Here is a 25,173-nt window from a genome sequence, read left to right on the forward strand (position 1 = left end):
TCTTGACAAAAAAGATGCTGGGTTGTGATACATTTTTTATTTTTTTGGCTCTGCACTGAAGCAAGGTTGTATAGGGCTTGTACATCAAGATCAGCTTGACAAGTAGATATTAATACTAATGATAGGCAGGAGGAATGAATAAAAGCAGGTTGGAGTTTAGCTGTCCTAGTTAGATTTGCAGTTTTCCAAGGCATGACTGGATCCAGAATAATTTTTAGCATCACATGTGGATGAGAAGAGTCACTAAATAGCAGCTGTGTAACAAAGGTACTTGAGGACATGAGGGGTCTCCAGGTGCAAGTGCTGGCTGGCTTTGCTCACAGGTCTGGCCATGTCTCTGCTCCTTGCTGCTGGAATTAAAGGCCACTGTGTTATGGTTTGAGTTTGTGATCAGAGAGCTCTGGCTGGGGCTGAGGTGGGTTTTGGAGGAAAAGCAAGCATGAGCAACTTACCCAGAAAGGATTTTGGAGGGGCCCTGGGAAAGGAAATGCGGGCTTATCTTTCTGCAGTGAAGCTTGGAAATTGGATGGGATGTCAGAGGGGATGAAAAAGATATTTTTTTGACATATCAAAGCCCTTATAAAAGACAAAAACAATGTGTCTGAGTTGGATCAATGACTCACCTAGCTTAGCTAGTGTCCAAGAGCAGATGTTAAGAGAAAAGTAAGAATACAGGGCAAGCACGCAGTGTTCAGCTTTCCCAGCCTCCAGTACTTCATATGGATAACAGAGTTTCAAAGAGAAGTGTGATATCTTTATATTTATTACCCCTCAATGATTTTTTTCTCCAGAAATTTGTCTAGGCACTTTTTGCATCAACAACCACATCTGCAGCAAGGAATTTCCAAGCTCAGCTACCCTGTCTGTGAACAAACTGCCTTTTTCTGGATTTTAAACTGCCGTGTCAGAGTTTAACTTTGTTAATTTTTGAATGGGAACAGCTGTCCTCTCTCTCCTCCCTATCCCCCCACTTGTTTCTCTGTAGACATCTCTGAGACCTCCACATCAGCTGTGCAGCATCTTTACTTTGCCACCAAGACATTGCTGCACAGAAGCACTTTGGAGCCTTTTGTCACATTGGAAGGGGTTTTCCTCATCTCCCAAACCCTTTCTGAGATGGAGAAGGGAGGGAACCATAGCTGCCTCATTCTACAAGTGACCATCTGTTTTATGGGCACTCAATCTGATGCTGTTTGGAGAACCAGGCAGTGTAACACCAGCCCCCTGGGGCTGCTGCACAGGGCAGATCTGATGACCACAGTCCGCCAGCAGTGCTGTGATGCCTTTTAGCAGTGTCCTCATATGGGCAATGCCACTGTTTTATATAAAGTCCCTGATTTAAATTGTTGTTTAGCCCAGAGCTGCTGACCACAAGGCACCCTTGCCTTTGTCTCCTGAGGGAAGGGTTTTGACGGGCTGGCTGTGTGTCCAGGGGCTCTGCGGCAGCCGGGATGACGCATGGCTCGCTCTCTCCTGGTGGCCCTGCACGCAGGTGTCCTCTGCACAGCAGGGCACTCACAGGCACTGATCAAACTTTGGCTGAAGCCAAGGAGAGCTCAAAGCTCCAGCCTTGCTCCTGCTTTATGTAAGGCTCTGCTTCCTTCTGACGCCCAGCTCTGAAGGACAGGAGCTGAGCTGGAAAAGGGATGAGGAATGGTGGGACTTGGAACCCTGGAAGTGAGCAGGATCTGTGCCTAAACCTTTATGCAACAGTCAGTGGGTTTGAAGCTTTTTTTTTTTTTTTTGCTCCAGGACTGCTGTTATAAGCTGGCTGACAGTGGAGCTGATGGTTTTCTATACTGTAAAAAGAAGAAAGGAAAGAATAGGAGGGGCTAAAAATAAGCCCCGGGGAGTTTGGGATAATGAAGGGCTTGTTCTGGGAAGGAGTCTTGCTCAGAGAATGCAGGCCCTGTGCTGCAGTGGAGCCCCTGGTGCATTCACAAGCATGTGCTGAGCCCAAACAGGGGACAGACATCAACTATACCAGTTTGCTGCATGCACAGCCCCAGTGAGCACACCAGCACAGGCACGAAGGATCGCTTATCCCAGTGCTCCTCACATTGCACAGCAGATGATCCAGTTTGGCCCCAAGGCCAAATGAGCTAATTACTCAGAATTACTCCAGCCATGGAAAGCAGACAGCTGGGACCACAGATGAAACCAGTCCCACAGACTTTAACCTTTTGATCAGCCTCTGGCCAGAGATATTCATCAGGGTGTGCACAAAGGCCTGGGACATCTATTTACACACTTGTTGGTGAAGTAGCATTAACATCTCCATTTCTAAGCTGGAAGAAAAGAATTAGATATAGCTGCAGTGTTTTGTAGTGCTCAGTGTCTGTCTGCAGCAGGGATAGCACTGGTGATGGATTTAGATCTAATGCAACAAAGGAAAGCATCACTTAATGGGATCTGTGTTCTCATATCAAGTAGCTGGAGGATGCCCATGGCTGGATGATGGTGCAATTATGAGGAGTGGGGTAGGTCTGTTGGGAGCTGACTTCAATCAGGAGCCTCATTTATGCACTCACCCTGCTGAGCAAGATGCATTGCTGGTGATGGAGGGGGAATTGGACCTCTGGATCTTCTCATCTGTCCATTTTCCTGATCTATTAGCAAGCGATGAGGATTTCTGCTTTGAAATGTCATTTAAGCATCCCTGCCAAAAACCATGGGTGCCAAAATTAGCCAGTGCTCTGCCATGGACAGATGTGACTCATAGGTAGCAAAAGCAAAACCTGGAAATTTTACCCTTGGCTGCACACTAAAAATATCTTAGTTATCCCAGACATAGGTGGATCTCTTGGGTGTGTAAAATCTGTGCTACGCAAATGGACTTTCTGGTCCTTCTCAGCAGCTGTCAGGCTGAGGCTCCTTCGAGAGCAGCTTTGCTTGTGGTATTGCAGCCTTTTGGTTTCAGTCCAGACCGGATCCAGAAGCAGAGACAAGTAAGGGAAAATTCATGGAGTTTCTCTTCCCTTTAGAAAATGCTCAACCGACTCGTTGCCAGGAGAAGATTGTTTATAGTATATCAAAATAGCTCAATTTTTCTCACCAGGGAAGGCTGTCACCTGCTGACCCCCCCATTTTTCCTTCCTCCCTCTTCTATTGGCAGGAACAACCTCAGAGGTCTATTACCACAGTCTTCTGTCACCACATACCCACTCCTGGGGTTAGGCTCCTGCAGTCCTCCAGACAGTGGTTTGGGCTGCTCCCAGGTCTCTGCAGGAGAGGGCTGACCCCTGTGCTCAGCTCAAGATGCATCAGGCACATTTGCATGACAAAACTGATTTTGGCTATGGGACAGCCCAGCCACAAAGCTGCTGTAGCTTTTTGGGAGATGAGCTGAGGACATCACCTCAGAGACATGTCCCTCCATGAGGGCTGGGGACAGCTGCACCTGAGCTTGTGCAGGCTTTCCTCTGTGCCCTGGGGACATGTCCCTGCCAGAAGCAGCCTCTGCTGGCTGCCCACGGACCTGTCAGTGACCACATCTCCTGGGAGCAAGCCATGGGCCAAGGTGCTGCAGTAAGCCAGGTGGGCAGAGCTGGGGTTCCTCCCTGCTCGTGGGAGAAGTTTGAATTGACCCAGGAGCACTTCACTTCCAGTGGGAGGATGGAGCTGAGCCAGAGAAACATTAGGTCTGGAAAACATCAGGAGTTCCTCCAGACATTGTGGGCTTTATTCCCTTTTAAATGCCTTTGGTGTGCTTCCTCCTGGCTGCAGGAGGGGAGGAGAGCACCTTGAGCAGATGGCTGGTTAGCAAAGCCTTGCCCTGCTCCCTGCTGCTGGAGCACCTCAGCTCTTGCTGAGCAGGATTGATGTGTCCTCCCAGGCTCCCACTGGAGCAGGGAAATGCTATTAATCACACTTGCTTTAGGAGGAATAGAAGTATTAAGGGGATAGATTATTTGCCTGAGGGCAAAATGGAAAGTTTGTGGTGGCACTTGGAGTCACTTTGGGTTCCCTAAAATGTAGTCAGAAGCTTTGACCACCAGACCTTTCCATACTGAGTTTTATAACCCTCAAGCAATGTTCTTTCATGCTTTTAATAGAGATTTTGCCCACTTAGGGGCAGGTACTGTAAGGCTGGTAGAAACTGAATGTATTTTATTAAGGCCTACTGTAAGAAAGAAATATATTCTCTACATAAAAAGCAGCTGATAAAATGGTGTTACAATTGATGATTAAATCACAAGTTAACCCAAGAATTTGAATGGAGATAAATAAACACTTTCTTTTTTTTTTTTTTTTGGTGAGCAAACAAGGCTGAAAATGGATGTTGTCATGTACCTTTCTGCTCCATCCAATATAATTTCATGCATTCCCTTATGGCTTTTGATGAGCTCTGCAGATCAATGACACAGCACTTAAACACAAGCTAAGCAGTAATTACAGATGCATGCAAGATTTATTCTTCGGGTGGCACTGCACCAGCTGATGGAAGGATCAGCTGTATCCAATCAATGTTTGAAGCTTCTCAAACTACAGAGGTTTTTTGGCTCCCACTGCAAAGTAAAAATAGAAATAACCCCCTGAATCCCAGGAATGTCTCCTTAGGTCCATACAGGGTAAGGCTGCAGGATGGATCTGGGTCATATCTGCACTGTTGCTTGTCCCTTGCTTCTGCATCCCCATAAATATTTTTCTTTTGGGTCTTCTCCACACACTCACTGCATGACCCACTTGTCTCTAGGGCTGAGGACTGGACTGATGACATTTAAGGCACAAGTAAGGAAAAAGAAGCAGCAGCACTGCAGGGAAAAGGAGCAGGCACATCCCAGGTGCCCAGGCCTGGCTGCACAGGCTGGGAGCCAGAGTGATGTGTCACTCTGTGGTAGGAAGGGAGCACCTGGGGCAGCGCAGCCGAAACCACGGAGGTGTGTAATGTGGCACTGCTGCTATGGGAACACGTGGCAGGGGAGGCAGGGTAGCATGTGTAAAGAAATAAACTGGATTTTGTTCAATTTTTCTTCAGGCTTTCCCTGTTGAGTGAGTTATCTGTTCACACAGGAGGTGTCCCCTTCCATGCAGCAATGCTGTTTGCTCCCCACTGTCACCACGGGGTGTCCTGACAAGCCAGGGAGTCCCACGCTGTCATGATCTCTGCTGGGACTTCTGAGAGGGTGCTAATCCTACACCTTGCACTGCCAGCCTGAGTGCAGGTGGGACTGGATTAAGACTGTGGATCAGGAGATTCAGTTCTTTATCATGTGTGGGGGAAGAGGCTCTTCCATTCCCAAGTGTGGTCCCCTGGGCAGGGTATAGGTAGTTGAGCTCCTGGGCAGAAATATGCAGACTTTTTTCCTGAATTTGTTTGTAACTTCTGCATTTGTGTCGTTTCTTTGTTTATGCATTTTTGTTCAACAAGAAGGTCCTCTGGGGATTTTTTCATGTGAAGTTGCTGCTTTAACATTAGTTTAATTTGAGCGAAGGTTTTTGCCTGGACTCCATTATCAATTCCCAGCTCTCAGAATCTGCTAACTAGCATCAGCCACCTCTGCCTCTTTCTTTCTCCTGTTCCTGCCCATGGCAGATTTGGCATCATTGCTTAGCACACTGGTGCAGTATTTCTCATGCTGGGGACTGCAAGACCATGGATCTGTTTAACTAGAAATGTTTAAACTGACATTAATGATGCTCAGTAGGATGTACAGGCTGGTGTTTTCCCGAAGGAGGATTTGGAAATGGTTCTTACGCTATTGCCAAACCTTACATACCAACAGCAATACTGAGAGATTGGGAAATTCTGATTTATTCCACTAAAAGTGCTGCAAAAGCCTCGGAGCTACAGTGACTGCTCACATGGTGTTTCATGGACCAGGCTCGCAGTTTCAGAACACTACATTTCTTTCCAGTGCTGGCGCTCCCAGCAAACCTGCTGCTCAGCACTGGGGTGACAATGTAGCCCAGCACGAAGGGGTTACAACAACACAAAATACATTGTAAATCCCCAGCAGAAGACTTGGACTAACCACCAAAACCAGAGCTGATACTTCCCGGGCGTGGCTCCACGGTGCAGTTTGTGCCTGGCTTCCCTCGCCCCTGTATCTCCTCCTTCCCCTTCCAACAGCATGGACTAGGTGCTGCCTAAAATCTAGGCTCAGAACCGTTTATCCTCTTTTTTTTTTCTCAATAAATTCAGTCTCCAGAGAGTCTCAGGGTGCCCAGAGACCTTTGAGGAGGTCCCTTCTCCAGGAACTCAAGCATTCAAATGCATTAAATGTATTGGAGGTGGGGAAGGTTGTAAGCATGAGGATTTTGGCACAAGGATGGGTGTTCACTCTGCTGTTCTCCAGCCTCAAAAGCAGAGTGTGTGCCTGCCCCTGACAGTCCCTGCAGGAATACCCTGAGAGCCTGGGTTGGGCAGGGAGAGAGGCAGGTTGGGAGGTTACAGGGTTTTCTGGCTGCACTGACAAAACAGGAGTTTTGGGTTTGGATCTGTGTGTTATGTCAATGGTCTGAAGGCAAGGAACGTACATGGGGAAGATGAAACAATAGTTCAGAGACAGTCTCTGTTATTTTTACTGTAATAGTATAAAAGGTGTGGATAAATGGACTGATAGGAACCTAGCACTAGCTAGTCCCAATTAGTGTGTGGCAGGGGTCAAAAAGAAAAAAATATAGGAAAAGGTCAAAAATCTGTCTGCAGTGTATTAGGCCCCCTGTGCTGATGGGGCTCATGCCCAGCTCATATGGTAGAGTGAGCAGTGCTGTGGCAGCATCATATTTGTCTGCCTTCATTTCTGCTGCCCAAATCAATGACAGTCTCATCTGTGAGTGCTCTGGGGGAAAACAGGTACAAACAAACCCCTTGTCAGGTTTCCAAGAAAGGAGGAGGCAGGAAGGCCACCCCTGGCACTGACCCAGCCCTGGAGTGCCAGTCTCCACGGGGCTGCACTGAAATCCCAAGGAAAAGCACAGCCCCTAAATGCCCTGGTGCCAGGTTTCTCCCAAGACACTCCTTTGCACACCACACACAGCACTGGCCATGTCCAAACCCGTGTCCATGCTGCTGACTCCTGGAGAAAGGACCCCATGTTTCCCCTCTTCCCATCCAACATGCAGCTCCATGCCTGGGGGTTGGATGTTGGCTCAGCACATGGCCTGGATAAGCACGACACAAAGAGCTGTTTGCTCCAGGGCTAATTAGAGCTATTGCATCAATTAGTCTGTGAGAGAATCAGTGCCTTGAGCTCCACAGAGTGAATCCCAGCCCACAGAACCATCCTGGCCAGGTGCTGGGACTCTGTTCCCGTGGGGCTCCCCCAGCCCCACCAGCTCCTGCCTCTCTCTGTGCACTCATGAACAGCAGAGTGTTATTGTCCCCACCGGGGAACATGACAAGGAGCTTCAGCCTGCTGCCCCACAGGGGCCTGAGGATCTCTGCCCTCCCAAGAGAGGCTGTGCCACCCTCCCTGCATGGGCACAGACCTGGCTTCAAACCCATCATTGCTGAGTCCTGTGATCTTGTGATTTTACACCATGTCACAAAGTTTGCTACATCCTTTTTTATTTCCCCTTCATTTTTGTTCTCTCGAGCCCCTCAAGGCTGGATATTAGATGGGCTATTTGCTTAAGGAAATAAAAAAGGGCTTTCCAGCTCTCCTGTTCACAGACAAAAGGCTTTAAAGTATAAGCCAGAGGGTTTAGGAAGCAACAGATAAAAGCAATTTTCCAATGGTTCTCTTAATATATTCTGAAAAACAAAGAGTTTTAGCTAAGCTTATGATTGGTTTTGGATTTACCTCCTAACCTAAAGTTGGATTTTAGATAAAACTCCTAATCTGAGCATGGGGAGGCTGCATTCTTCTAGTGGGAAAGGTGAGTGTGCCTGGTCTTCAGGAGGGGGTGGGGGAATGAGTGGCTGCACACCTCTAGCAGTCATTCAAAAGTTTTTGGAGCTCTCCTGCACCTTGGAGCCTGATGAATTGCATCACTCTGGCACCGTGGTGCCAGAGCCCTGAACAGGGCACAGAATGGGGAATGGGATGATCCATGGAGGAATCAGAAACTGTGAAGGAGGCGAAAAGAAGATATCTCCATCCTGAGCACACAGAGCTGATCTGTCCTGCTTGGCAGGGCTTGTCCTAGGCTAGAATGGCTCCTCCTGGGCTGTTCACCCCATGGCTGGTTCACCCCAGAGTTCCCAATGTGCTGCTACAAGCTCCCTGGACTGCAGCAAAGTCCTTTCTCAACTTTTCCTTACAAACTGGGATGATTTCTGGGATAGGACTCGGGGAGGGTGTGCACAGGCAGCTGTGCAGCATCTCCCCATCACACCCTGACCACTGGTGCCTGCTGACCTGTGTGGAAGCCAGCTTGCTCCATTGTGGAGCCTGGCTACAAATCCCAGCGTTCCTGGCATTCTTTGCCATGTAAGGATTTGAAAGGCAGAGCGAGCACACGGGGGAAGCACACGGGGGAAGCACACGGGAAAGACACGGCCCCGCCGCGCTCACCTCCAGCACCACAGATGGTGCCAGACCTGACGCCAGCCCTGTGAAAGCCTCAGCATGGTGGGCTCCTGACAGATTTTCCTGCAGACACACTGCAGAACCAGGAGGCTGAGAGCAGCCCCATGGTCCCCACGTGGTCACAGGCATTGCTGGGGGACAGGGCTCAGAGCCCCGGGGCACAGAGCGGGTGCTGACAGCTGGCATAAAGCAGGAATCACACATGGGGGGACATATGCCTTGTACAGCTATCCAATTCCCCAAGGAGCTGCTAGGAGCAAGAGTTACCCTGAGAGCCTGCCTGGTGCACCCCTCAGGAGGTGCCCCATCTCCTGCCCTCAGCCTGTGTGAGTGATGCTGCTTGTCTCACAGGGCAGGGTGTGATGCTGGAGCTGGGGGTGCACAGTAAATCAAACCTCAGGGTGCAGAAAGGGAGAGGGCAGCTTGGATTCCTTGGCTTTGCAGGGGAAGAGAAGCAGGGGCTGCAAGTTCCCAGGAGGGTCTAGACTCCCTGGCTGTGAAGCTGCATCCCAGCAGTGCCATGCCCTGGTGTGATGAGGAGATTGGGGTGAAAGGTGGGAGACACAGCGAGGGGCTCACTGCAGGATGTGAGTGCTGCCTGTCAGAGAAGGAAGCTGCAGCCAGCAATAGGGGCAGCAGTGAAAAAACAAACTGAAGGGAACAAAAAAAAAACCAACCCCAACCCTTGGTGGCAGCCTGCCAGCTCCAGCTGGTTTCATAAGGACATTTCAGCCTAAAAATACACAAATACTCAGCCAAAAAAAGTCAAATCTTTCTGCGCCGAATCTGTCACCCACAGCCCTTCACAAGGCAGAAGAAATTCCTGTTGGGTCTGTCAGTGGGAGATGAGAACAGATTATCCGGGGTTCAGGACTGCGGTTCAGCAGGTTTCCTTGGGGGGATGCCCTGTGCTGTGTTTAGAGATGGTGCTGCCTGCTCCTCACCACTCAGCAAAATGTGAAAGGAGGAGAGATCGTTTCCAAGTTCTTGCAGTGTCTCCTCCTCCAGGCAGTGTGAACTACCTCAGCTCCTATCCTTTTGGGTGTGAGCTTTGCCAAAATGGGGACAGCCCTGATTTGATGAGCCCATTTAATTGTGTCTCATTAAATACCAATTTACTTAGTCAAGATGTCAAGATTTTACTAATCCCAAGCCAAAGACAACACAGTTACGACGCAGCACAGAATGAAAAATGGCAGGGAGGTGGTAGGTACTGCTCTGCCTTTGTCCTCAAGGAATGAGCTACCTTTGTAGCTTCCCTGCTCCTCCTTGCAGGGCAGTCTGTATCTCCTGTTTCTCTTCAGATCTGTACCCCAAAAGAGAGTGGGTCTGGTGGAGCTCTGCCTCTGCCCTGGGCTCTGAGAGGGGCCAAGTGGGATGGGCACTATAATGAGATCCAATGTCTTATGATGAGGCTGTGTTATGCAGAGTCCTGCAGACCTCTGTGTGTGAATTGTCTGCCAAAGAAGCCCAATCCTCATGCTCTCCTGTCGGTGTTTGGTGGGATAGGAAGGTGAGCATCACTTACCACCCACTGTCAAGATAATCTGATGTGGTCTCCACTCTGCTTTGGGCCAACAGAGGCAGTCCCTGGAGAGTTTGTACCCAATTTTGGGTGGATGAAGACTGAAGGGGAGATGCTGGAGAACATCCAGCTGATTTAAAAAACAATGTCTTTCCTACTGTTCTCTTCCTCCACCTCACACTCAGCCCTAGGTGAAGCCATATAACAACAGCAATTCCTTAATTTATGAGGATAATAACAAAACCTAAGACCTCTACTAATCCCAAGCCCTGCTAGACTATAACAGGCTGAGGCTCAGATTGCCTGTGACTCCCTCACCTTGCACTGACAAGAAACAGCCCCAGCCCCAGCCCCAGCACCAGCACCAGCACCAGCACAGCACCAGCACAGCACCAGCACCAGCACCAGCACCAGCCCCAGCACCAGCCCCAGCCCCAGCCCCAGCCCCAGCACCAGCACAGCACCAGCACAGCACCAGCCCCAGCACCAGCCCCAGCACCAGCCCCAGCCCCAGCACCAGCCCCAGCACAGCACCAGCACCAGCACCAGCACCAGCACCAGCACAGCACCAGCCCCAGCCCTAGCACCAGCACACCACCATCACCAGCACCAGCCCCAGCACCAGCACCAGCCCCAGCACCAGCACCAGCACCAGCACCAGCACCAGCACCAGCCCCAGCACCAGCACCCATTGCAGAGCTGCTCCTCCCTGGAAACAGATTTGCATCTCCTTCGTGGGAATGGAGCAAGGTTGGTGATTCCAGTCAACAAGCTCTGGCCTTTATGGACTGTTTTGTTTTTCTTGTCGTAGGGGGAACTTGATTACTCAGAGCTGGTGGGCATATTTACTTACTGGGGTAAATTAAACCATAAATTCAGACAAATGTACCTACCTCTACACTTGTGATGTATTTTTCCTTTCTGCTTTATTGGGCTCCAAGACACAAAGGTGGATTGTTCAATAAACAGTGCAATGCAAGTCATCCCAATTAATTGGATTGTTCCATTTATGCTGCTACTGCCTCCAATTAAATGCAAGGGAGTGCAAGTGACAGGCACGAGTAAGATGGGTGTGCAGAAAACCATATTCTAATGCAAAAGCTGTGATGAGAAAATGGAATCTACACACCTGATGGGAATATTAATGCAAAACCTTGACCTATAATTTTTCTTTCTTCAGTCTGAGCGTGCCAGAAACAATTGCAGCTCATTAAAATGGATCATGTCCTGACAGTCATGCATAATGACCAAGTCCCACAAGTCCTATGGTTTAAATGTTTGCCTTGCTGGTGAAGCCAGCAAGGTAAATGTTTAGACCATGGGACTTGTGGGATGTGGACATTATCACAGAGCTTCATGGTCCTGCATGACTAGACACAGGAAACTGCAGCAAACCTCAATGACCCTTTCTCTCTTTTAAACCCAGTGTTATCAGAGAAAGCGAGGGGAAAAAAACCCAAATCCAAGAGTGCCAGTGTGGGTTGGACCTCTGCAGTTCATCTGGCCCATGCCCCTGCTCAAAGCAGGACCAATTTCAAAGTTAAATTCAGTTTGACAGTTAGCTCAGGTGGCTCAGTGTTGCTCTTCCAAGGATGGAGATTTTACAGCCTCTCTGGGCAGTCTGTTCCAATGCTGCTGTCAGGGCTCAATCTGGAAGCCATTCACCACATCACAACAACATCTGGCTCTACTTTCTTAACTGCTTTTTTGATGCAAAGTGTGCTGGCACGTGGGATGCAGTAAGTATCAGCAGGGAAGGTGATAGCATCGTGCAAAGACAATTCTTTTGCAAGGAAAATAGATCAGAAAACAGTCCCACACAAGATGGGGTGAGAAGGAAGGCACTGCAGTATTTTATTCTGAGCTTGGTGCCATTTTTCTGTAAGGCACTGCCAGACCAGTTCTTGAAGATGGAACAACCAAAATGTTGTCCTGTTTGGGCTTGGTATTTGGCACAGACTTGAGATGTCAGTGCTGTGGTTAGCTGTGGGAGAGCACCAAACACAATTGCATCTCTCTTTCTCCACTGAGCAGTGAGGTCTGCATCCCTCTTCAGAGGCATCTCTCCCTCCCTTGGCTCCTGATGGAGGGAGCCAAAGGCAACAAGCTTCCTAGCCCTGACACCTCTGATATGTGTGAAGATGGATGGGTTGAAAGCAGGCCTAAAATATTTTACATTTTCACGGCAGTTTCACAGCCCTGGCATTATCAAAAGATCTTTCAAAGTACTTGGAAGCAGGAGAAGAAGAACTTGAGATAGGTTCTGGCTTTTTTGTGTCTGTGTACTTGCAAACTGTCTCTGCCTACACATCTTGCAGGGCCTGTTCCTGTTTGGAGATGCACATGGAAAATCAGTGCTCGTGTGGATGCTCTGTCTGCTCCATTTCCCCCCTGAAGTTTGGAGGATGTTCAAAGCAGGTCCCCATCCCTGGATGGTTAAGATCAGACCTGCCCTATGTGCTGCACTCCACTGACCAGCCTAGTTAGGAACTCGAGGCTAGGAAACACAAGACAATTTTAAAATCTGAACAAAAGTAGAAGATTAAGGAAACCAGCTGGAAACCTCTGTTTTGCTGATTTTGAAAGCAAAATGTGGGTCACAGATGTGCTTCCACAGACAGAAACTGGCTGGAGAAGAGAAAGACATCAGCATTGCCCAGACTCTTTGATGATCAGAGGTAGATTTAGCTCCTAGGCATAGAGACAAGAAAGGAAGAGGAGACTAAGTAGGAATAAAAACATAATCAAGATATTAGGAATGTAGAACGCAACCCACCCGTAAATTTGCCTTAGGGAACTATGAAAAAATGCAGTAACAAAAAAAGATGAAACCAATTGCTACATCTTACTCTCTTCCCTTGTCTTGCCCTCCTTATGGCTTTGCTTTTTGCAGTCCAAGACACAGGGGGTCCATTACAGAACCTTCCCTCTTCCTCGATCATGTTTTTTCCTTGCAAAAGTGCTGTCTTCTGCTGCTCCTTTGCAGCAGCTACAAAATCCTTGCTAAGGATCACCTGACTTTAGAGACCAAAAGAAACAAAGCTTTGCAGGAAATTCATGCTGTCTGCATGTATCAGAGGCTAGAAAGCAATGTGCTCTGACCCATCTGGCTCCAGAAGGGAGCTACTACTCATTTCTTGTTTAGTCTAACACAAAAGATTGAACTGATTTGCAGTGAAATTGATGACAGGCTGGTAAGAGCCATGCTGCTGACCCTTGCAGGCTGTTGATCAGCCTGTGACTTGGTCTCCCAGGGGGCTGCAACAGAAGGCCTGTTGTTCCAGCCATTAAAAAAAACCTGAAGGTAAAGCACTGGAAGAGCAATTAAGGACAACAGCAGCACTGACTCAGAGAAGCCCAGGTGGTGGTTCCTTAGAAATAGCCAAGCAGCAGGGGGAGGTTCTGAAAAGCATTCAGGGCATTGGGTGGGTGGTTTCTGGGGGGAAGGAAGTGCCAGGAGCACTCCTGAAGGTCTCACCTGTGCTGGCCACAACGACCTGGTCACTTGGTGCCTTCAGGCTTTGTGACATGAGCTGAGCAGCCACAGAGCACAATCTCCAGCTCCTGCAGGAAGCTTCCCTCCTGCCAGCAAAATGCCAGTCCCTTCAGCTTAACACCAAGAGAAGCCTGAAATGAGATGCTAGTGCAGCTCACTACCTGTCACTCTTTTTCAGACTTTAGGGAACTTAGAATTCAGTTCCCGTCTGGAATTTATTTTTCTCAGCCCTAATGAAAACACATTTTGTAGTTGTTAGCGTTTTAAATCGAGTATCAGTGTCAATAAAGACAAGCCTTTTCCCAGGGTGGGGAAAAAAAATACAGAATTGTCTCAAATATTCCACTCACACAAAAGCAAACAACCCCAAAGCATTGAAGAATTAAATACAATATATTCTTCTTTTCCCTGTGAGTCCACTGGGTGCAAATAAGTGCCAACTGAGCTCTTACTTGCACCACCATCTCCTGTGATGTCACCAGGGCTAGAGGTGCAGCAGGATGTGCTATGGTGCCCTGCCATGTGACAACATCTCTGCTCCCAGTGGTGGAACACTGAGAAGTTCCAAAACGCCAGCAGAGCTGTGAATGAGGACTTGGTTATCTCCATCTTCCCCACCCAACCCAGCTCAGAGAAAAAAGGTGTCCAGGCGTCCAGCCACAGCACAGCTCACAGTGCAGCTGAGGAGAGAGGCAGCACAGCACTCTCCTGGCAAGGAGGGTGATCCATCCTCATCTGGATGCAAGAGATTTTTTCAGAAAGACCAGAATTTATTTGGCTGGGCTGCAACCACTAGATTGAAATTGCTGTGAATACTACAGCCCAGAGCCTCTTCAGTTGATGTCTAGAAACTGCTTGTGGTTCTTGCTGATGAATTGCACAGCAGCTGGTCATATTGGGAGGGCTCTGCTTATTATTTTCAACTGCTATCTTGCATGGAAGGAAAATCAAAATACTTTCCTCAAGGTAATTGGCTCTAAAACAATTGAAGATTTTCCCACAAGGTTGTAATGCAATTAGGACTGGCATTTTAGATAATTTTTATCTCTAAAGGTATGTTTATGCCATCATACCCTTATTTTGTGGGGGGAAAAAAAAAGCTGTCAGCAAGAGAAAGCTAATTTTGCTATTACAGGCGATGAAATATAGATTAAACCATCATCCACCTAGTACTGATTAAAAGGCAGCAGAATGCCAGGATCATCTCTGAGGTGTGATCATGGCTGGGTGGGATGTTGTGTCACCAGCCACACATCTGCAGGTTTCCCATTCAGTTTTCCATCAGTGCCAAATGGTGTGTCATCCCTTGCCTTCTGCTGCAGCACCTCAGGAGCTGTGCTCCCCAGCTGCCCTGCCAGCTTGGATGGGAGCAGCTGGTGCAGCTGGGAGCACCAGGCCCACCACACAGAACAAAACCAGCAGCCACGCCAGTGCCTGGGCTGTGCTTTGGTAGATATCCAGGAACACCCCAAGCAGAGATGCCAAACAATCCAAACAGGCAATCACAACTCCAGAAGTGCATCAAACAGCTGTTGTGCTTGATATGGGATATTGTGACATCCAAAAGCATTGCCCAACACCATTGGGGACCCTCTATTTCCCTGACCACCAAAAGGTCCAAGGGTACAGCTGAGGAAATGAACACTCTTATGTTTATACTGAACCACCTTTGGCTGACTCTTGCCCAAGACACAGTCCAGGGCCAAGAACATTTTGCCTGACTGCAACAGACGCTGTGATTGAAATTATGGGATGAAAACCTTTAGTCTCCTGGCCTAGGTGGCAGCAAATAGATTGGATCAGTTATCACTACATATGGGTCTGAACTGAAACTGGGGAGATGCTGAATGTCTCTTCAGAGAGACAGCAGCCATTTATGGGTGGATGTCCTGTCCTCATGACAGTATGAACCACAGCTGTGACAGACAATCCCCACTGAATGACATCTGGGTGTGGTCCCTAATGGTAGAGAAGTCACCGACTGTATTGCAAGAGTAACTCAATGCCTCTGGAAAAGTAAAAGTGTCCCTCACACTTGGTTGTAACCAAGCTGACCTATCAATACACTGTACAACTACAGAAAGTACAGTGGGAAAGAAAAGCAAAGAGGAAAGGAGAGCAAACCCAAGAGCTATGTTGCTGTACAAAGCAGGTGATCACACCCTTCTCTTCCCAGTCAGATAGACAAAGGAGCCATCTGCTGTGCCCACAGGTTGATCTGCCTCTATTTGCTAGATCCATGTTTGAAAAAACCTACCTTGAGACATTTAAGGGCAGTTTGGGAATCTGGCCTTGGGGTCACAGACCTGACCCCAGATCAGCCAAAAGGGGACATGAATGTCCTGCCTGATCCTTTGTTCTTTGCAGCAGCCACTGACACAACACACATCCCAGACTGCAGAGACACATTCAGTTCCACTGCTATGAGCTCATTCATTTCAGTTAAAACTTTAACAAATCCAAATGCAGCTTCTTAACATGACAGAGTATGGCCAGGGATACTCACTATTGGGCTGAGTCGTTCAGCTGATATTCCCGGGACCGATTGAAGCATTCTTGGATCCCAGAGTCTGCCCAGAGCCTCATCATAGCTGACAGCAGCTCTGGAGAGAAGGGCTCTGTGTCCTCCATCCGACTTACGACATCACAGACCATCTTGGCATCAGCCTGCAGAGGAAGAAACGAGAGGTCACATAGATGCTCAAGGCAGAATCTGGAGCCAGAGATTTCAGAAACAGTTCACCAAACCATCAGAAGTAAAGAGGATGTGTTTCTTGGGATGGGCCTTTAGCATCTACACTGTGTGATCCAGCTGAATGGGAAAAAAGAGGATGGAGGAAGGAAATCACATGGAAAAAGATTGTTTGTGCAATCCATCTCATATTAACAAGTATTTCCATTCAACAGAAAAAGCAGTCTGCACTGCACATGTGTGGAATTTCATAGGAACAGAAAGAAATTCATACATGTACAAGGATATTTAAAATTGTTATCAACAATGCCTGCTTTAACCAAGTGTGGAACCTTGCTGAAGTGGAGGCTTTGTATCAGAAAGAACAGCAGAAAGATTCCAGAAACAATTTTTTCCAGATGCTGGTTTATTGCTTTTCCTGAATTCTTGTTCTTTGCTATGAGCCCCTGCTATGAGGGCTAATTCATGTTAATGCAGACCACCTTGGCTGGCTGTGGTGCTCTGTGACTCAGAGGCAGAGGAATCTCCACGGTCATGGAGCATGGCAGTGAGGGCAGGGCCAGCTGGCCACTTTCAGATGGAGTCTTTTTTGGTGAGAAAAATGAGATTCACTGGGACAGCAACTTTTCCTAGAGGATAGCTCTCTGACACAGCTTGGGTCCGGAAGATGTCTCAGATTTAGGATGGGAATGTCTAGACAGTGTTGGAATAGCTGAATTCAGCCCTCCTGTAATAGCCCACAGTGGCTGATGCTTCACTCATTTGTGAAGGAGGACACTCAAATTCGTGACCCCCTCTGCTTGCTTTGCAAAAAGTAAATGTCCCACAGCACCCACAAACACCTTAAACCCTTGGGATGTCGACTAATCTGCAGAGTTTTTCTTTCATTGTTTTGAAAATTTGTCATATTTCTACTAGCTGAAACAAACACAATTATAATTGCTATAATTCATTGGAAAAGAGGAGCTCTTGTTCCTTGTGTGTGTGCAGCAAACTTGTGAAGAAAACCTTCTTGTTTTACTACCTTGTCTCTTGCCTGCTAGACTGAACCCATTCTTGGCCAAATGCAGGTGGAATTCTTTGCCTTCCAGTTTGATCTAAGCCAGCAAGTGTAGACAGAAACACAAATCTTGAGAGGGGAGTGCAGGCTCTGCCCATGCTTTGCTGGGTACAATTAGAAGTGCCATCATTGAGGAGCACCACAATAACCTTATTGTATGGATGGGAATGACAAGTGTGTGACAGTGTCTGCATGGTCAGGATCAAAACTCTGTAGGCTCTTTGTTGAACACTGAAACTGTGGAAAATTTGCAGGGCACCAAACCAAAAGCACTGGAGACTGAAGCTGCTGGAGATTTCAGTGCTCAATGAGAAAGCCTCAGGTGCCCTGAACATCCAGCCTTTATGGGCTGAAGAAGTCTCAATACTGTATGTCTCAGTACTGTATCCCATAAAACTTAATGGGGTGGACTCTATGCATTGAAGGCTTTATGAACATAAAATCTTTCTCACAGAGCACTTAACTTTGTATTTTAGTGCCCAGAAATCCTCCCAGCCTTCTGTACAGACTCTGCTCATTTTGGAGAAAAAGTATTGGTGACTCACACCTCAAAGCCAAGACAAACGAAGAACCTTGAAGAGTTCAGTTAATTTCAAAAGCTTGTTTTCTGCCCTGGAGTGCTTTGTGAGCTGAGTGAATATTCATAAATCATCTCTATGGTTTGCCTGCCCTGCTGGAGCTGTAATTCTGCTCTTTTCACAGACTCTAAATGACATAAAACCTGCTAATGGCTGCAGTCTGCCTTGACCCCATTATTTGTGCATGGGTGATGCAGGAAAAGCATCCATGCTTCCAGTCAGGTAGAAGGATGTCTGTCTGTTATCTTGACTGCTGCAGGGGGTTATAGGTATCAGTCACAGATCTGTCCATCTGTCTGCAATGGCACAGCACATTTGACACTCTCCAGCTGCCATGGGAATGGTCTGGGCTTCTTCTGAGTGGATTTAACAGCAGGCTGCTTTTCACAAAGAAGAGGGAATGGCACACTCATTGTATTTTCTGTGCTGGGAAATCGCTGCATCACCTTTTCAGCTACTGAGACTTGTGGCAGTTCCCTGTGAGTAAGACCCAGCACAGGGGGGTTTTGAGCAGAAGACAGAGATGAACAGCAATGACAAGGCAGAATGGGAGTGAGCAGACACAGACATTTCTGGCTGTGGTTAACTGTGAGTCTGTTGGGCCACAAGTGGGGCTGAGCATATGGGGCAGGGGATTATTTTGGTACATGCACCTCTGCAGTCACTGGAGGTCCCTTTTGGGGACAGGAGAGGCTGCTCTCCCACAGCATGGACACCTGCCCTGCTCATCTGCAGGGCAGACTGAGAGTCAGCAGGCTGAAACAGGGGAAGAACTCGAAGGAAAGTTTATTGCTCCTGCTGAACAGTAATAAAAATATTCCAGACTTAGTTTTATTTTGCAGAGTGAACCACTGGACTCTTGGTTTTACAGATCCAGGAAAAGCAGGTGAAATGAGCACTTTTAAAAATACCCTTTCCCCCTGCCAAGGTTGAAGTCCCTCAGTCAAGGAGCATGGGGCCATCCAGGAGTTCAGGCATTTGTTGAATGATTTAATGAGCAATTAAGAATCCAAGAAGAGAAGATACCCCTTTCTTTTCTCACTCTCCAGGCTCTGTCTCAAGCTGGGAATGACATTAAAATCTCCAACTCCCTCTGGGCCCAGCAGGTAGATTTTTAAATACTGCCTGATTGACTTTTTCCTGCCTGCCTCCCCCGGGTCTGCTGCTCCTGCTTTTCCCGAGGTGAGAGGAGCTGAGCCTCCCGCCACGCTCTGCCTCTGTACTGCAGCCAGCAATTAAATAAAGCAAAACAAAACAGGCCAACCAGCCCCCCACTCCCCTGCCTTGCAGCTCCCATCCAACAGGGTTGTCATTAATGAACATCATGGTGGTACTTCAGATACCTTGGGAGCTAAAAATAGGCAGTGCCTGGCCCCTGGGATTGCTGGAAGGAGCTGCAAAATGGTGCAGGGCTCATTCCACCACTGCTGCCTCTGCCTTTCCCAGCTGCTCTGCCTCCCATCTCCTTGGAAAAACACATCTGGGAGGTAAGAGGTCAGACTGGTCTCCTTCATGCAGGTTCTTACCCAGCACGAGCATCCTGGCCCGTCTCTGCAGCATTCCCACATATCCTGCTGGCACCCCCAGTGCATTTTCCATAGCAGGTGAAACCCTAACACCTGAGCTGAACGCCTTTGGGCTGTTCATTATGGAGAGTGGGATTTGGCACTTGGTGTCATTCCTGAATTCTGATTCCATCCACCTACAGCAGGGGAATTAAAGCTGGCTGGGCATGGCCTGAGGAGACAGCTGAGCTCAGAGACCCTGGTAAGGTGAAATTATACATCCAGGCTTTAGACATCAGGCCAAGAGACCAAATAACTGCAAAAGAACAAACCTCCATTCTGGTCAGGGAATGGAAAGGCCTCTGTAAGGCCAGAGCAGGGTCTGAAATCCACAGAGAAGTGTGAGTAAGAAGCTTGTAAACACAGCAGGAAGCTGGCATGTGTCATTCCTAACCCAGGCTGTGGACCTGTGCACCACACTTTCAGTATAAATCCAGTTCAAAAGGGGATCTATTCTCTCCCTAACATGGACATAACTGCAGCTATTTAATTGTCTCCCATATGTCACTGTCACCAAGCTCACAGCCTGTGCTCAGCATACAAACTGGTGACTTCACTTGCAACAGGCACCCAGCCCAATTAATGTGTTACCTGGCTGGGAGGGAGAGGGGCCCTCCCTGCAGTCTGACACTACTGGCACTTTGTCTCTGCAAGCAAGCTATTTTCCATGACACAGTTACAGCCCACCCCTCATTACTCATTCCCCACCACCACCCATGACTGGTGCCCACGAAGATACCAGCAGAGCTGCTGCTGCCCTGGCTGCTGTAGAGTCACACTGGAGTAGGACCCAGGTCCCCATCTCTGACTATCCCAGGGCAAATCCTGGCTGTGATCCTTCCAAGTTGCCTGGACTAGAAGACTTTATTTCTTTTTATTTTTTTTTTTTTTAATTTTTTTTTTTCTAATTTTTTCCCCCTTTTTTTCCAAAAGAAATAGTTTGCTGGAAGGGGGAAATTTAAGGGAGAGGCAAAACCTTGTGAAAACCTCGTGTGAAGGTCTGTGGCACAAATCTGCCAAACCCTACAGAGCAGTGCTGTGTCACAGCTGCTGGAGATATGAGCTGGTGTGCCACACTGTAGTGTCCTTTCCTTTTGGTAAACTAAATCCCAGTAAATATTAATATTTTTTTTTGCTGTTATTTACTCTGATTAATGATATTTGACACTCAGCCTGTCTCAAAGGTTAACCCTAGGGCAATTTCCTCTGGTGGCTAGTTGTACCAGGAGCTGCTTCTCAGAATATTTCAGAAAATCCATGCAGTGGGGGAAAAGATAAGCACTGCAATGTGGCTGGTGGTATGAGGCAAATCAGCACAGTACCAGTCATCAGCAACCAACCTCCTGAAAATACTGGTGGCCATAATGAGTCATGAACCTGAGGGCAATCAAACTGATGTTTTAAGACCATCCAGCATCCAAAAAGGATGTCCTTGGAAGGGAAGTCTTGTGGGGCACCCAGATCCTGACCTCAGGGCACAGCAGCCTGTGCCTCTGCTGCTCCAGTGAGAAATGATGTCCTATAACTTCACAGAAGAACGTGTCTCATAAAGTGAAAACCTCCCCCTTCTCCTTACAGGGTGTCTCAGAAATGTGGACCCCACTTCCCAGCCAAAGTGTGGTTGCATTGCAGCAAAAGCCAGTGATTTTCACAGCATTTCAGCAAGAATAAATCCTGGAAGCAAAACATGGCTGGTGAATATCCCTTTTCCAGAGACATCCAGCTTCAAGTCTGAGCAGTTTTTGTCGGCACTGAATAAATAGTGACATGTTTGAGTCTCCCCCTCACTCTCCCTCTTTCTCACACATCTGTGTTTCAGAGCTGACCTCTCAATCTGTGGAAATCTGTCTGGCATTAAGCAGCTGCTGTGCATCCTGAGAGAGACAGCTTTCCTCCTGCACCCTCCAACTACCCTCAGAACATTTAATTGAGGCCTCCCACCTCGCCTTGGCATTTGGCTTGCTGAGAGATCCTGGAAGGCTCTGAGCAGGTAAAAATCTATCCAGTGGCTTATTAATATCTGTCCCTTTGGAAATTACCTTGAGATGGACACCCAAACTTCCCCTCTTCATTCTCGTTAGCTGGAAATGGAAATGCAAAACTCTGGATACAGATCCCAGTGGTGTGGGAAAGGGGTTGACACAAAAGCTCAGCCTAGTGCTCTCTAGAAGTTTGTATCACACAACAAAGCCAAGCCTAAAAAATTATGTTAGAGAGTGCTGGCTTTCCAGAGAGTCACAGTAAACCTCTCACAAAAAGGTTGGCTGAGTTGGATACAATGCTGAAGGGTTGCTGTCTGTGTGGGAGCAGACAGACTCTTCTGGACAGAAAACATAACCCAACAGCCACGGTGACATCCAGAGCTTCTCACAAGCTTGTGCTGCCCAGCTGGTGATTATTACAGCTCTGGTTTTCATACCCTTCTGGAGCCAAGATCCACCATCACCTCTGACTGTCTTGGCCAAACAGTTCTGTGTGTCTGGGAAGTGGTCTAAGATCTCTAGCCTGAAACCTTGTTGTAGCTGTTTTTTCTGTCTGCTGCTTCCTGTTTGGGGAGACATTGAGCAGGACTGATATTACAGATTATTTTGTTTCTTACAGCAGGCCAACTGCTCTGTGTTCAGTATTACCTTCATTCCCATTCTGTATGATACTGCAATTGATTAAATAAAATTTGCCAGCCCTTATGTGGGTATAACCCTCTTTTCCCCTCCTGCAACACATATAAAATATTATTCCTGGTTTGCTTGGACTGATAGCTGGCAATCCAGAGACTGGATAATGCACAGACTGAGCTCCTGGGCTGCCAGCTGGCCACCACCATGGGAAGAATTCCTATAGCTCCATGTCCTGTAGAAAATAGTGGTTCATTCACTATTGGGGGAAAAACCCACGACCCAACAACACAGAACTCAACCTGCAAAGACAAGTAATTTCCTGAATTAGGTGTTTTTTAGGAAATGCAGGGCCCTTCCCTCTTCTTGAGGAGCTCAGAGAAGCTCCAGCACTGGGCGAGAAAAACGCGGTGGGTAGGTGACCTCATTTTTCCAAGCAAGGATGGGAAAGCCAGAAAGCACATTTTAAATGGTCTCAAAATAGGTCCTGACCCACTAGCTGCAAAGGCAGGAGAGAAAGCAGCCCTCTGTCAATCCAGTCCCCTCTTTTTCGAGACAAGGGCATGCCCAAGAGACCAAGAGCCACTGCACACTCCAAGAACAGGACTCGAAAGGGTCCCCTGCCCCACAAACACTGAGCAAAGGGGCTGGGTACAGGACCTGGCAGCCCAAATGCCATCCCTCACGGAGCACTTTGAGGCCATGCAGCACAGACAGCACTGCCCACCAGGGAGGGGATGAGAGAAGAGTCACAGATGGGGACATTAGCCGCATGGCTTCATGCTCCGCAGGGAGCGCTCTGCCGCAGTGCTGAGGAGCAGGCTGGAAACACGTAAAGATGAGAGAGCAAAATCCTTGCAGCTCACTGCCCTGCTCCTCTCCCTAATATCCTCTGCTGGGTAGAAGCCCATAAAATGTAACAGCACCGGAGTATTTGTGCTGCAGTAAACGGCAGGGAAATGCCTGAGATGCCACAGTGAGAACACAGGTGGGAAAGCTGCACTGGCTCCTGGCATTTGTAAAACTAATGGCTTTTTCCATTCATTGCAATGTGGATGGCTGAGGATGAACAGAGTGGGAGTGGTGCTGATTCTCCAGGAACCCACTCTAAGTTTGGGAATTCCTGATGTGTTTAGCCTGTACATCCTCCACTCTTCAAATATCTTAAAGATTTTCCACACCAACACCCCTCTGGGTGACTGTGCTAAGGTGGCAGGGCAGAGGAGACAGCTTCATTCCAAGCTTTCCCACCACAAAGGGGGAAAACAGGCTTTGTCTTTGGACAGAAAAAGAAATCAGCTCCTATGGTGGGTGCATTCCCAGGAGAAAGGTTTTTTTAACATCTCTGGCTAAATGCCACTTGTGTATGGTGGTTTATAGGGCAGTGCCTTCCTGCTGGGAAGTCGTGCAGTGCTGGAACCTAGTAATTAGTTTAATGCTCAGAGCTTGATGCTGAACGGTGGGTGCTAATCTCCACTCTACAATTAATCTCACAGATTTATCAGTGCCTCTGTGATGAAGGACTAAGCCTGTGGGTTACATTCATCTGTCCCTGAAGAAAGAGATGGTGTTTCAACCAGAAAGAGCCCTGTTTCATTTTATGGTCTTTTTTTTACTTGGTGATCTCTATTGAAGATATATACATAAAGGAAAACAGGGGAGAAGGAAAATCCCTCCCTTCACCCCAACCTGTTAAATTTCACCTCCCTGTTGCCTCTTGTCTTCTTATAACCCATAATTTCTTCTGTAATCCATAACTGGGATATTTGGATAGGGATTTTATACTGTCCTCCACTGACAGAGCAGTCAGTGGGTTTGCTGTGCATACTTGAGCTTTGTGCCCAACCCCCTGTGGGGGGTCTCAAAATTATTTCTTGCATTGCTGATATGACATTAGGCATCACAGTAGCCAAAGAATAGAGATTCTTCCACTTGGCAGCAGAACTGAAAAATTAGGTAGTATAAAAAATCCGTTTAGGTAAACATTCTCCTGTGAACCCAAAACCCTCTAAAACATTTAATTTCACATCCAGCCAAAGCACTTGCCTTAAGTCCTATCAAAATATTTTGAATTATTCAGGTTCTCAGTATTATTTTTTAGAAGTATGTCAAATTTCAACCAAAAATTTTGGGTTTGAATGAAAAGTTGAAAAAATGAAAACAAATTACTTTGTCCTTTCAGGAATGCAAAATCCTTTAGAAAAATTCTTACATAATTTCCTCTTGTCCATGACCACATGTATATTTTAACTGGAGTTGTAGATTTTAACCAGATTTATAGATTTTGACTAGATTTTACAAATGCTTTTGGTTTATTTCAGACTAATTTTTAGCCATTTCATCAAGCATTTCTGTCCAGGTCTATTAATAAGTATAACAAGAACTTTCTCATCAGGAGTCCTTCATTCACAGTTTATTTTCCATTTTAATTTCAATTGTCACCGCCTCAAATTTTCTGGTTTTTGGTCCTGTGCTCTTTCACCAAATGTCCTTCAAGATGATCAGAGCTGAGTTTTCCTTGCAATGAAGGGGTTTGCAGCAGTTCTCAAAGCAAATACCCAAGTGAGGTCCTGAGTAAAGCCTGTGCTTCTTGTCTTTGCCTCTGCTGGTAACTTCCTGAATTTTGGCTGCAACACAACCAGTGATGGAGATGCAGGGTGACCCCAGACAAGGGGGAAGGACTGCACACTGACACATGGCAGGTCTAGATCAGAAATTAGGGAGAAATTCTTCCCTGTGAGGGTGAGGAGGCACTGGCACAGATTGCCCAGAGAAGCTGTGGATGCCCCATCCCTGGAGGTGTTCAAGGCAGGTTGGTTGGGGCTTTAGGCAATATGATCTAGTGAGAGGGGTCCCTGCCCATGGCAGGCCCATGGAATAAGATGATCTTCAAGGTCCCTTCCAACCTACACTGTTCTAGGATTCTGTGCAATTAACATTGTGAAGGGGATAGACTGAAACAAGATGTAATTCACTGAGTGACTGGTTAGCAAAATTTTGCCTGTGACTTCTTACTACTACAATCTCTGTTTAACTTTTCTGCCTCTTAATTTCCAGGTGACCCTTCTCTGCAGGGAGGACCAGAGGTAGGGGTAGAGGAGCATTTGAGTGAGGTTCAGCTGTGAGTGGAAGCCTCATCTCATGGGACTGAAGTTGAGCAATGAC

The 25,173-nt window shown here is 47.5% G+C and overlaps 1 protein-coding gene across 2 annotated transcripts in view; it reads right to left on the reverse strand.

Moving 5' to 3' along the window:
* The window catches only part of GNAO1 (G protein subunit alpha o1), a 136,068-nt gene that overhangs the window by 29,499 nt on the left and 81,396 nt on the right, over window positions 1–25,173 (reverse strand). For both annotated transcript variants that reach the window (XM_056500835.1, XM_056500834.1), the window contains exon 4: window positions 16,005–16,165. In XM_056500835.1, the coding sequence (XP_056356810.1) occupies window positions 16,005–16,165 (161 nt within the window). The remainder of the gene's footprint in view (window positions 1–16,004; window positions 16,166–25,173) is intronic.

Source organism: Oenanthe melanoleuca, chromosome 11, assembly GCF_029582105.1.
Source record: "Oenanthe melanoleuca isolate GR-GAL-2019-014 chromosome 11, OMel1.0, whole genome shotgun sequence".
NCBI lineage: Eukaryota > Metazoa > Chordata > Aves > Passeriformes > Muscicapidae > Oenanthe > Oenanthe melanoleuca.